General features: G+C 39.5%; 1 protein-coding gene across 1 annotated transcript; it reads left to right on the top strand.

The window, feature by feature from the left end:
* On the top strand, positions 1-8,988 carry cbx6b (chromobox homolog 6b). The gene is made up of 5 exons (XM_062439212.1): positions 1-741; positions 5,985-6,267; positions 6,677-6,918; positions 7,974-8,153; positions 8,758-8,988. The coding sequence occupies exons 1-5, from the start codon at positions 28-30 to the stop codon at positions 8,986-8,988; spliced, it is 1,650 nt and encodes a 549-aa protein (XP_062295196.1). The 5' UTR covers positions 1-27.
* The last annotated feature ends 5,566 nt before the right edge of the window (positions 8,989-14,554 follow it).

Genomic DNA, 14,554 nt, shown 5'->3' with positions numbered 1-14,554 from the left:
TTCATTGTTATCATCTTGGCCGCCGGGATGGTGGCCTTCATCGGAGCGGTAATCTGCATCATCGCGGCCGTCCACACCGGAGCCTCCAAGACGGCCGCGGCACAGCAGCAACCAGCAACCGACAACCACTCGCTGTATACGGACGCCGCGGCGCAAACCCCGGCTGCTGGGGGCTCGGTGGCTCGGGCCGGATCTTTGGGCGCTCTCCATGGTTCTGAAACGCCCGCATCACAGGCGCCAACCTTTAACATCGGGCTTGGTGGGCTGGACGGGGTCACCGGACTCTCTGGGCATGACCCAACGGTCAGTCGACTCATCTGCACGCCGATCCCAGCTGGTGAGTGCAACCCGAAAAACTTTCAGCAACAAGCGGACGACCCGTCGCTGTACGCAGGCGAAGATTGGGGTTTTCTCCGCACCACCGCGGAGGACCTCCGGCAGACAGTTCTGCAGCAGAAGGACCAAATATTAACAGACCAGCGGACCATCAGAGAGCTAACGGGGAAACTATCCGAGTGTGAAAAGGGGCTGGACGGCCAAAGCAGCATCCCGGACAGACGAGGAAGCGCTGCGGGACTGAGGGGGGGCAAAGGCACGGCAGATGAGAAGCACCTGGAGAGGATCATGGTGCGGGATAGCCCGGGGTCGACCTCTGACAGTGTCCACTTTCTCACCGTCAGGGCTGTGGATGAACTGGAGCAGGCTATCACCCAGCTCAAAGACCGCATAGAGAAACTGGAGGTAGGCAAAGTGTGAAGAACAGCATCCCCTCCACATAAATCAGCCACTGCATTAAACTACAACAATACACGACACGCGTAATTAATCCCAAGGAGCACTCCTTAGTCCCACATGAATTAATTTTAAAGACAAAGAAGGATCTCCCAATTAGATTAAATCCGGATTGTGTTCCTTGGTCTGATAACTGCTTTGAACTAAAGGTTATAGCCTACTTCCAACTACGCAGCTTGCTTTAAAAAAAAAAAATGCCTTAAATCTATGGCTAAATTAGTCCCTTGTTCCGTCTAGTCCACTCTGATATCTGGGCATGTAGAGTGGTTTAAGTAAAGGTCTTCATTTTGAATGAGAACAGGTGAGTTGTCTAAAAGGCTTTGTAGATACTGGCAATCTTCCACTTTCTTACAATATAATCAATGACATGGATAGTGTGATTTAATTTATATTATAATGGATGTTAATTGCTGATAACATCCACATTTAGTGATTTTGTGTAATTATAGGTAATCATGTGTTAGTATTTTAAATAATACATTAGTTAATTGTTTTGGGTGCATACAGTAGGTGCCTAATATATCATACCAAGAAAAGTGATTGAAATATAAATGAGAAAAAAACAGAGATGGAGAGAAAGGCAAAGGATGGAGAAGAGAGCTGAGGATAAGGATAAAGGGGGAGGAGAAAAAGCAGCAGCAACAGCAGGAGGAGATGGAGGTGGAGCAGAAAATACAGCAGAGTAACATGAAACGTGCTCTTATCTGACCACAATCCGATGATGTATAACCTCATTTTTGGAAAAAGAAAAACCATAAATAATTTATGAGTTGCCTATATTTGTTGAAAGCACAGGTTAGTAGTCCTCACTCAAGAGTAGTTTATGTAGGACATGCCTGTACGGGTCATTTTCTTCATGTCATTTTCCATATTTCCACCATCAGATGAAAAATGGGCTGAATGTGATTTTTTGTCTTTTCAAGAATGGATTTCGATTCTATGTACAGTAGGTACATGTCCTACTTCAGTAGCACTGTGATGCTTACATGAGATCATGTGTGCTGGTGAATTTACAAGAAGAGCACCCATCTGGGAATACTAGTCAGGTCAAATAACTGTGTTAGATTATTTAGTTCCTAAGCTTACCTCTGGGATGTGGTCAACTCAGATTGTTTTGCTTATCATCCACCAGCCCCAGTCCCTACATGTTCACATATTTTTTCTAAAACTAGAACCCTCACAGTCACCACCTCTCTTCACTTGTAAGGAGAGCATTCAGGCAACATCACTCATTAGTATCCAAATCACATACTACTGTAGCTTCACTCTATTTCCTGTTACCTTCCTTTTGCCTGTTGCTTGATATTTCAGAAGAAGCAGTAACATCAGATCCGACATGATAAACAAGTGGTGTGAATGTGCAGTGAATGGTTTTCCATTTCTAGCAGTGTTACTACAGTTTTTGATCACAGCTTGACCAGTTACAGTGGTGGTAAGCTCTCTGTAATATCCGGCTGATCCAGCTCCAATGCAGTGATCCACCACAATGTGTTTTATCTGATTAATAGCTGTGTTTGCAATACACCAGTTAAAATGAGGAGCAATCTCTTCAAGCCTATGCTGACTTACAATCACAGAGAACTGTATTAAGAACACTTGCACAATCCAACACAACAGCTGTGCCATAAATTCTACTTTTACGAAGCGTATGGTGTTACTGGAGTACTGCTGTGCTCCAGGGCCATCCACTATGACCTCGATTATAAACATAAAGGAAAAAATGATCACCTTTCTGACAATGCCAACAAAAACTGAAAATGTCTGAGCTTTGTAAAAGTAGAATTTATTGCTCGGTGAGTACATTTAAAAAAAATAAAAAAAATGTAATTTTATGATTGCTAAAGTAAAGATGCACATTTTCTTTTGCAGTTTCTTTAGTTGTATTTTCAGTGATCATATGGGCTCTGAAAATGTGACATTTATGCATCTTTAATTATAACATTAATTAAAGCTGCAAGCAGCAATGATCGGGCCCTCGCTCCCCCGCCCCGAAGCATCAAAATTTGACACAACGCATCTTCACGGTCTTGAGATGACACAGAGTGGATATGAAGTCAGTTGGATTAAATCTGTAGGAGGAATTCATTAAAGTATGTGGCGTGTAAATCGCCTAAATCGCAAATTAGATTAAAAATGGCCGACTTCCTGTTAGAGTTAGGGTATGGGTCCAAGAGACTTTTTTGTGCATCTTTACATAATATATATGCATTTCGTTTGTCTATGTCAATCTGAGTCAAGGGGCTCAAATTTTTTAATTTTCTAGGGGGCGCTATTGTATCCAGTAGGTGGCGCTATGGAGCTGGCACAGTATATATCCCTTAAATATATACAAATAGCAATTGTCCTGAAATAAAGTAAGATATGTATTAAGCACCTGAACAGGCAAACACAAATTAGCTAAAGTTCTAATCAGAGCATCATAAAAGCATAACGTTTTATAGCTACAAAAAACGCAAATAGCATTTAAAATGTAACATTATATTTGATGACATAAGAACAGTAATAATGTCTGTACATACACGATTTTTGATTTCTTTTGTACACATTCGGGTACTCATGAATATTGCAGTTTGGATAGTTTTCTCACTAGAAAACGCTTGACATCTGCACATGTAAATATCTGCCTCAGAGCCTAACCCCAGCCTCAATAACAGAAATGAAATATTTGAGGATAGATCAACTATCATTATGAGGTGTGACATCCTACCTGAACTTTCTGTTTGTGTTTTACTCCGTTTTATTTGGAAAGGTGTATGTTGTGTGTGTTGTCTGTATTTCCTGTGATTTCCTGCCTTCATGTGCTTTACCTGTGTCTTGTTTGTAATCACCCCTTGTGCATTTAAGTTTTGGTTTTTTGTTCAATCGCTGTTGGATCCTCTGTTTTGGTGCAGTTTGTTCTGCTCAGTTTCCCTTACATTCTTTTTTTTGCATTTGAGTCCATCTGCTCTACTATTCATGACAGGAGGAGTGTTTGTGATTTCAGCTGCTTCATTAGAATAAGTACTGTATGTTTTCATCAGATGCATCATAATAAGGTGTTTTCAATGGACACATTATTTGTGCTTCAAGAAAATAACACATCCTACACTGTATACTTAACAAGTGGAATATAATGAAAAAACATCAGGAATGTTTGGGAATTTTCTTGTCTATTTAAGCACAAAATGTACCTTTTCCAGATAATTTTTTTCGTAGGAATATAGTGACTTGGATTAGTAAAAGATACATTTTAAAATGGATAGACTGAGGATTATATTGGAATTTCCATAAATTGTGTATTTCTTTTTGGGACCAAAATCAACACCTGCCAATATTATTGTATAATGTTTAAATATACAAACACTATTGTAAACATGTTAGTTTACTTAAATTAGCTGGGCTCACACAAACGTATCTCCAATTCTACATTTGCTATCATGTCAGAATGTCACCTTTTCTCATATTGGTTATCAATGTAAAAGTCATGCCCTAGCTGCCCCTATACTGTAGCTTGAGTTTTTTTGTAACAGCTTATACAACACAGGTAAGAACAGTGCACACTGTGTTGCTCAGAGTGCACTGTTTGTATTTTTTATATCAATTCCCTTTTGGTCTCTGTGTATTTCAGTTGCTGTAAAAAGATATACTTGGTGAATATACTGGCTCACGTAGGTTTTTAGAAACCTTCAGAGTCAAGACACATCTCTTCCTTTGTGGTTGGGTGTTTTTTTTTCATTAGTGAGCCATTATGCCGCAGAGTCTAGCAATTTGTTGTTTACTGAAGTAGTTCATACTCTTGGCAGTCTCTCTGACTTTCAATTATTTGTTATGTTACGCTTACTTGAGAAAATATTCCTTTAGACATGAGATGACTGTGCTTGATTTGTTCAGACCCAAAACTGGGAAATTATGACATGTCTACCTTCAAGTTCTTTAAAGTGCATTCAACCTAGCTAACATATCATCCAGTGTATTAATGCTAATGCTCAATCAAGTAGCTAAGTAATGGTATGCTTTGAGATTCAGTATGAAGGAAACAAGACTATGTGTGGTTGTACATAGGTAACTAAATGCTAACATCCTGCTAACATGTTCACAGTGACACTGTTGACATACAGATGTTAAATGATCTAAATAATCTCTTTATTTAACTCATACTGACCCTCAGTTAAGTCTCTGTCTTAAATGGGGGATAAATGCTAATTAGCTTGTCTTTGTAAGGCCCACCTCCTGATGAACCCACTCTGTTCGGATTGGCCAGCTGTTAGAAGCTGCGCCTCAGGAACAAACCATGGAACTAGTAGTGGGATTTAACTTTAAACTTTTTCTCATCCATTACTTAAAATGTCAATTTCTCAGATGCATACATCATGGATGTATGCATCTGAGAAATTGACATTTTAAGTAATGGATTTTTGGAACCAAAATCTGATCCAAAATATGAGAGGGAACAACACAAACAAGCCTTGGAAAAACCTAAGCAACAGATGCTATGGAAGGGACAGCCATTTATGGGCATGTGTGATGAGCCAAAGCCAACTGTTCAGATTATCATAACAGTAGAAAGGTTAAGGGCTCACCAGAGTTGTTAGAAATTATTGACCTTAATAATCTGTTGCAAATTTCACAGAACTGTCCTTAGTTGTCTCAAAACCACCAACTCTCAACTTCATGGTGGCACTAAAGGAGAAGTCTGGGGATCACAAAATGATTAATTTTGTACAACATGTTATAACTATCACATATTTGTCAAAGCATTTCACTCTGAACCAAAAATGGCAACTTGCTGGTGGTGATAGAGAAAAAGTAATTGTTGTTAATTGTTGTTAAGATGTATCCTTTGGGGACCATGAATAGCAATCCAATCCATTAGCTTTTGAGATATTTAATTCTTTGGCCAGACTGACTAATTGAATACCCACCAAGTATATGGAAAAGCATTACATTAACCAAGGAATATTGAAACCTTATTAAATCAGCTACTAGATGTATCCCCAGGTGTCATGTATTGTTTCAGAGGAATCAATTATTTACTGGGTTGAAGAATTTTGCTTCTCTTATAGGCAGGAAACCACTATATAATCATGAGAACCACTGCTATAGCTAATATGATGGTGTTTTCATACCACAGTGTAGTGCATAGCAAGTGGAGAGAGTACTTTACAGTATTTACCATACACACTCTGAACCAGTTTGGTCTTCCTTCTCTGCAGTCAGACATTGGCCCATTTCCTCACAACCAGACGGATAGCAGTACCTCAGGAGCGCCAGAGGAAGGCGGGATGTCTGGCAACCCAGAAAAGTTGGCTGATCCTGGGTACAGAGCTGGTGCCGAGAGGCCCTGGAGGATGGAAGACTTGGAGGGGGAGCTGGAGAGGAAGGTGGAGATGCTTGAGAAAGAGAGAAAAGCCCTGAGGCTAGAAACAGAGGCACACAGACATGAAATCAACCAGGGCATCAATAAACTACACCACCGAATCTCAGTGTTAGAGGATGGTAGGTATTAAGAGAGAAGAAAAAATAAAGCTGTCATTAGAGAATGTTTACAAACATACACAAGTGTACAACAAAAGAGCTTTATAAAATGATGAGAGAAATGATAAGTGAATGTGATTGACTTACATGACAACTAAAGTCACTAAGGAACAGATTACCTCAGATGTTTTATTTTTATGTTACTGTTCAATCAAATCAAGACATGTTTAACATATGTAAAGCGAAAAAGGTCAGACTATAGAATGCATGCCAATACAAAAATATTGATTTAATGTGAATAAAGTAGATAGATAAGAAAAGCAGGAAATCTGTTTGATCTTCATGCCAGATCACATTGATTTACCCTTGCATTCTCTATTACCTTCTGCCTTTTGTTTCCTTATTTATGGTCTCTCTCCATTTTCTCCAGGTGTCTCAGGGCATTCTTTCCCAGAGGGCTACAGACTGTCTTTCCCAACTCGGACAAACTACATGTATGCTGTTTTGAAACACCCCATCCCAAAGCTGCGGGCCTTCACCATCTGCCTGTGGCTACGGCCTGCAGAAGGAGGCATTGGTACGCCCCTGTCGTATGCAGTTCCCGACCAACCAAATGAACTGGTGCTGCTGCAAGGCCTGCATACCCCCACTGAGCTGCTCATCAATGACAAGGTATGTGTCAAACAAGAGGCTACTGTGTATCTGCACCAAACTGTCCACTGCTTGTGTGCAACTGATTTTCCCAAGGGCATTTATATCATGGCCTAGGGGTCATATTTCATATTATTTGAATTAAATTCCTAAATTGTTGCATTACTATACTCAACTATTAAAGAGACTCCATCAATACAAGCACTGGCTATTGTACATATTTACATTTGCAATTAATAACTACATATTAACAACAAATGTGCAATATATTGAGCATATTACCAACGAAATTGCTCAATATGTCAGTTATTGCTAGTAAGATGTACATAAATATATTAAATGCAATACTTTGGCTTAAAAAAAAAGTGGAGCCCTATTATCTATACACAATCATCTGTAATTTGTCACTGTGTTTGTGTTACTGTGATATTACGGATGTAATATTAGACGTATTAGATGTAATGGTACCAAAGAAAGATTAAAATTAGGAACTTGTTAGAATGACTTTATGCATTCCCAAAAATCTTTCACCATTTAAAAGTTTTCTTTTGGTAAAAAAGAGAATGGATCTAAATTCTGCTGCACTAATCTCAAAAGCGACCGGTGTGCATATCTTTTAACAAGGCTCACTGACTTTTTGAAATTCTATTATGGAGGAAAAGCTGCACTTTATTAGCATACAAAAATATGTTGAACAAATCAAATGAAATTGCGACAAGCTAAATAGCCTCATGCATGTGTTTAAATGACAAATTAAGGAACCACCTTGTCAGCCTCGCAGAGTTGTGTAGTGCAGTGCAGTGGCTTAAGATATAATTCAGTAAAGGCATTATGGTAATAGATGCCTGAAGGGAAAAGTTGAGTGTCCTTGGAGGCAGCAGAATGTCTTTGGGACTGAAGAATGCTGTATAAATGGATGACAAAAAATACTGCTGTGTACAGCTGCACTACTATCATGCAAAGGTACAGTATCCGGTTGCCAGATGACATGTCTACCTTCAAATGTCTGTCATTCAGAAACAGCAAATTACTATCATCTACTTTATCTGAGCTGCTCCTTCCCTTGTTTACTGTAGGTGGCGCAGTTGCCTCTGAACCTCTCCAGAGGAAGCTGGCAGCACATCTGTGTCAGCTGGAGCCAGAAAGGAGGAGCCTGGCAAGCCTACCAGGGGGGAAAGCTGAGGGGCGACGGCCATGCACTGGCAGCTGGACATCTCATCAGACCTGGAGGAGTCCTCGTACTGGGGCAGGAGCAGGTGAATGCATGAAAGAGTGAGCTACAGACTGAATGAATGACTGGCGTTTTAACAGATTAGAGGCAGGCATAAGATGGGTAGGATACTCCAAAAGAAATTAAATTTGGTGTGCTACTGTTGACTATAGTATTGCAAGCAAATAATAGTTTACCCTGCTGCAGCTGTGCGTCTATTTCTTCATGAGTTGTAAAGGAAAGTATGAAAGACTGAGAGCCATAAAACAGTAAATCTGTAAATTCAATTTAGTTTGGAGAAAACTGCTACCTAAAGTGTTGAGGTAGTGGGTCACTGAGGTGTATGTGTACATAGTTTAGTTACAAAGGCAACAATGGTCAGAACCAAAAGGGGAATAGCCTTTGAGACATCTGTCCATAGCCAAAAGACCCTCTCCTATGTGACCTCTTTGTTTTGTAGTCCTGTGTTTATACTGGTCATCCTTCACCACATCTCTTTCATCTTCCCAAAAGCAAACCCACAGTCTTGCCCAAGTCAGCAAAACAGCCCTAGCTGACCGTGCACATATATGGAAGTGCTTTTGTTTTTGAGTCGTTATCCCTGATCATCTTTCTGTTATCCATCTAACAGCACTCTTCTTTTTCTCCAGGATTCCCTGGGTGGAGGTTTTGACTCATCCCAAGCCTTGGTTGGAGAGTTGTCCCAGGTGGGTCTCTGGGACCGGGTGCTGCCTTCTAGCCAGGTGGCCAGCTTGGCACGTTGTGGCAAAGTAACCCAGGGCAATGTGGCCCCCTGGACTGAGAGCGGAGTTGAGGTTTACGGTGGAGCCACCAAGGACCCAGGGGAGCCTTGTAGTAAACACAGCCGAAGCTCTCAGTGACTGAAGGAGAAAAATCAATGAAGGAAAAAGAAGTGAAGGGAGTGGGGGTTGGGGGGGGGAATAAAACAGAAGTTCCATGAACCTGGTATTACTGGACAGCTTTGTGTGGCATGGACTAACAAGTGTGTAAGACAAAAGGAAAATGAAGAATATATGACAGGAGTAGAGGCTTTGCAGTTACTTCAATAAGCTTCTAGCAACCACAGCCAGTGCCATTATGGAGGCCCACTGGAAAATTGTGCAATACAAGATGCGATTCCTCATTAATATAGCTGTAGTATGGGTTTACTGTAGTTCGCATTATGTATGTTAACATGTACTTTAGGAGTAGTAGAACAGTGTGATCAAGTTGTTTTAAGATTAAGGCCACAGTAAACTATATTGTCATTGGTCCAGCTCCTACTCTCTGCTTTGTTAGCAAACCAACTAGCAGTCTAATTGAAAAAAATCATCTAATGTAAATGTTAACATCAAACTACTCACCAACAGTTGAACCCTGTACTAGCTATTAACTAATGAGAAAATGTGTTCAACTGGCCATTAACCCTTATACTGATGAGATATGATTAGGGATATTGTCAGTTCACAGTTAAAAACCTCACGTATTAACATTGATTATTTATTCATCCAAGTTGTGAGTAATTCAAAAAGATGTTAACAGCTGTTGTAGCTTAAGAGCTGTTGACCTCCTACTGTATATGGCTGCCAGAAGTTGTATCAAGCCAGCTGAAAGCCGTCCATGAGTACAGCAGGGCCAGAGTGAAGTTAATTAAGGGCTGTGACAGCTCTGCAGTTTGGGAGCCAAGGTGAGATGAATGAATGAGATGAGATGAAGAAAGGGTTAGGATGAATATTAAGTAGTTGATGGCAGCAAGGAATAGATGATGAAAGACAAAGGAAAGAGGGAGGACAGGAGAAAAGAAATGGTTACATTTTGAGGAGCTTTTATGGAGTGATGCTACATTGTTTTCACCTCTGCATGATATATCCACATACTGTACTTGTCTTGCCACTGCACTGTGTTTCACAAAAGTGGACAGTGCCTCCCACATCTTAGACTTGTAGGGGGATTTTTTTTTGTTCATCAAGGCCAGAGGTTCACTTAACACAGTCCTTTTTCCACATTTCACACAATCTTCTTTTTTAGATGCATTCTACACACTTCCTGCCAAACCTTTGTCCCATTTGTATCTATTCTGTGTGAATTTAAGAAGGTCAAAGTATGTGGTCTGTTCAAGGAAACCTTTGGCTTTAAAGTGCTTTAAAGCAACATTCATATATTTTAAATTTACACAATTCACTGTTATTTTTAGATACTGATTACTACTATACTACTGATGCTGTTTCATCTTTGTAATTTTATACATTCAGCCACTCAGTAACGTGGTGTAACAACCTGCAACCTCCAAGTCTTTCAACCTATGTACATTCCATGCATGAGTTGTGCTGTATGTTTGTAACACACCTTGTTGCATCCAATATGTTTCTGAAAATCAACCTCTGACCATGTTTGTACTTCAAAATCCTTTGGACAGTTATTCTCTACTGTTATATGACACATGATGTTAAAGACAGATGTTGTTAATTTCAATTTTTCTGAAATACTGGCTCTCCCCAGCATATAAAAGTGGAAAGTGCCTGCCAGGGTATTTGTACCCATGTAAACAAATCATCTAACTTATCCTGATGGAAAATTCACATTGCAAGATATTTCCAGCTAATTAAGCATCAGCCTTTCTGTCCCTGGTGAATTTTCAAGAAGTTTCAAGAGTATTATAAGAGGTTTTATAAAACATTTGAAAACACAGGACTGGAAACATCTGTACAGTGCCGCCAAAACTGATGCTAAATCAGGTCAAAATCATCTTGTTGTGCCTAATAGTGTCTTTGATGATGCCTCTAAGTCTGCAGTGTTATTATGAATAATATGCCTGGTGTGTGTTCAGCTCATGTTAGGGCTTTTTTGGGCTATTTGATAGTGTTGTGGCATTATTCTGTTTATGATTAATCGAAATGAAAACTAAGCTTTTTATCTCTATCTGGAATGTTTGTCTTTTCTTACATGCCAATTATGTTTTTTTAATTTTCACTGTATGCATTGGTATATGTCTATTTATTTGTTATTGTGAGTATTTATACTGTATGTCTATGTCTTGTTTGGTGTTGTATTGTTCTGCACATGTGCTGTGTTCAAATGTCAAATCTTTAAAATTAAATTCCTAATTTTCAGATGTAAAGAATGTGAGTCTTTTTATAAAACCTCTGAACTGACACTCTATTGGCATCAGGAAAAAGTGCAGTGAATTAAGATTATAAAGATGCCAGCTGCTCCTTTATCCAAGGACACCAAGACACACACACACACACACACACACACACACACACACACACACACACACACACACACACACACACGAAAGGTTGGTACAAGGCCAAAAAATAGGTAAAACGCGAGTAAGGCATGGGTTATCAAAATATGGGCAAAACGACAGAGGGTGGGGCGGGGTTGGCTGATTGAAAAATGAGCAAAATTAAGCACCACTGGGGTGTTACCCAAAAAGTGGGTAGAAGGCCCAAATACTGCTGAAATGTGTAAGATGTGCATGTAACCAAAAAACAGGCAAAACAGGGGTGGTGGAATTTCTCAAAACTTGCTAAAATGAGCCGGGGGGCAGTCAGATTGAAAAATGCACTAAATTAAGCACCTCAGCAGTGTTGTCAAAGAGGTGGGGACAAGACCCGTAAGGCGCACAGGTTACAAAAAATGGGCAAAACAACGAAGGGTGTCAGATTGTCCCAAAACGTTCTCAAATGAGCCAGGGGGATGGGCTGATTGAAAAATGAGCAAAATTAAGCACCTTGACAGTGTTGCCCGAAAAGTGGGTACCAACTGAGTGCGTGTGGGATTGTCAGGGGTGATTGGGGTGATTTATGTTATTCCTTTGGGACTCCTCGCACCCCCCCTCTGACTCATGTCCCACCACTGGTAAGCCTCAGTACTGATAAGGTCCCTTAGTTTTCTCTTTTAAACCTAGTGTGAGTGATGTTTTATGGTTTTTAAGAATCTTCCATTTTTGTAATAAAGTAACTTAATTTCTTTAAACTGGAACCACATTCTCTCTCATTAGTAAAACAAACCTGTGCATTTTGTTGTTGGTATGGTAATATTTAACAGTTTCTAGAGTGAAATTCCCTAGGTGGCGTTGTCTTTTGGTGACTTAAGGTATTTAAGTAATATTAAAGTTTCTACCTCTCATCCACCACTCACTCTTTTGCCACTCATATGACCCAAAAATTGACAGCACTGATAATCCTAGGTCTATTTTATTAGACTGGATTACTATTACAATTGTACTTGCGTTTATGTTTTTATCTATCCCTGTTTGCAATTACTGTAAAAGTTCCACGTCTCCCTTTTGTATATAAAAATAGACACGTTTAATTCTCACTTGGCATTCATGTGCCACCTCTCTGTCTTCCTCCATTCTCACACTCCTCTCATCTTCTCACTTCCCCTCTCCCTCCTCCTCTCAGAGGCATGTTTTCTTCATAACCCACATCCTCCTCTGCTCCTTCTCAATTGTCACCTGCACTTTATTCAATCCCTGCATTCTTCATGTCCTATTTTTCCAAAATGTCTTCAGCCAAGACACAGTTCTACTCTTAACACAAAAAATAGAGAAGCTTACACTGCACAAAACCCTGACATTTCAAGTTTGTCATCATAAATCTATAATTTTTACAGATGGGGAATTGTGTGCAAAAATTGAAGAGAGGGAAGAGTGTAAAAACAAAAAAGCTTTGCATAGGGATTTAAAAGCAAATTACTTTATCTATGCTTCTCTGCCTCAAGACACAAGTCAAGCAACATGATTTTTTAAATCTTGATTTTTCTCTTCAGCCTGTGTGCTTACACTCTCTGTTGGTGATCTGAAAAGTCATTAAGCGAGTGATGTGAAAAGGCAAGAAATACCAAACCATTGGATACAGCAACTAAGAGATAATGTACAGCAGTGAATGGTGCAGAACAAAAGGGCAATATGTGTAATCCCTAATTAGTATGTGTAAATCTGTTCAACTGCCCCAGTAGATAAGACAAGACTGAGCGTCATTTGTTCATGCAATCCTCTCTTTTAGTAATGGACTTACAACTTAAGTCCATCACCGACCCTCCTACTCGTGCCAGACATTCACAGTCAGCTGGCCACTGTCACACAACTTAGATCTAAACCAAGTCAAATCCTGTTAAGCGTGTTACTGTGTAGCCTGCTGTGTGTGAGAAACTGCTTACACTTGCTGATGAGTTAGAACATAACATTAAACCCATTTGCACTGTCACTCCATTTCAATATTCACCTTCAGTAAGCCATTTAAAAGGAAAAAAAAACAAAAGCTTCCATGCTGTACATAAAAATGTCACTTCACTGAGACAATGTTGAATTTGTGTGAAATAGTAACGTCTCCATCTCCCAGAAATTGTTTAGGCTATTGTTACTTGAATGTTTATCCCTCACTGTGCAGAATGATGTAAATGATGTGCAGAGTTTGACACTTCTTAAGAGGGAAAGTCTCTCACCTTAAATTTTGGTTAAATGTGTTTTGTTATGTATGTGAAACAGCCTCGGGACACAAGACAAATTTCAGACAAATATTCTGACAAAAAAGTTAAATCAAATCAAAAATCAAGTCATGTACAGGTACCTACTATATGAGTATGATTTTGATCACAGCTAGTCTTGAGCCAATCATGATCCAGTATGCAACTTAGCCAAACACAGACAGACTTGAATGCCTCCAGTGCCTGTACACTGAAAATGGACTTTCAAAAAAGTGGGGGACATCTTGTGTCCAGTAGTTCATATTATGACATGAACAATATTTGCACATTTTTAAGTTTCTGGATTTTCCATTGAGGGAGAAGAAGGATATGCCAAGCTTTTTGTGAAAAACCCCATATCAGACACAGATATAATAATAGTATTTTTAAATCTGGGCAGGATCTTGAAACTCAAAAATACTGGAACTATTTTTAGAATATAATTTAAGAGGCAATATAATATTTTTTTATTATAACTTTATAATGTTGTGTAGAATTCTAAATAAAATGTGAGAAATGTTTGCCTATAAACATTTGTTTTAGTGATGGAGCCACCAGCAGGTATGTGTAAACTGAAGAGGTACCTGATGCTGTAATCCCAATATACTTCAAGTATCACGGCTGTACAATATCTTACTGCTTGAAAGACAAATTGGAATGGGGCAGGGCTTATTTCTTATATTTGCTATATGTGTCTCACACCTGCCACAGTACTGTAGATTTACCATGCTGTCACAGCCAGTTTCTAACTGCTTTTGGCAGGCTATTGCGAGTTAATTTCTTTCTCGGCACTCTGGTTTTCTCAGAAGCTGCAAATGGAAAAGATGTAGGAGGAAACACAAATTCAATGTGTCAATTTTACACATCAGATCAAATCTATTCTCTGTTGTTTTAGCATCAAGTTTAGGACTTGGTGTATTTGCTTTTCTTATGGAAACATAATGTTTTCAGAGTGACAGACAGCCAGAG

The sequence above is a fragment of the Scomber scombrus genome, chromosome 18, assembly GCF_963691925.1.
Source record: "Scomber scombrus chromosome 18, fScoSco1.1, whole genome shotgun sequence".
Classification (NCBI taxonomy): Eukaryota; Metazoa; Chordata; class Actinopteri; order Scombriformes; family Scombridae; genus Scomber; species Scomber scombrus.
The sequence above is the reverse complement of the archived record's forward strand: the minus strand, read 5'-3'. Positions and strand labels throughout refer to the sequence as shown.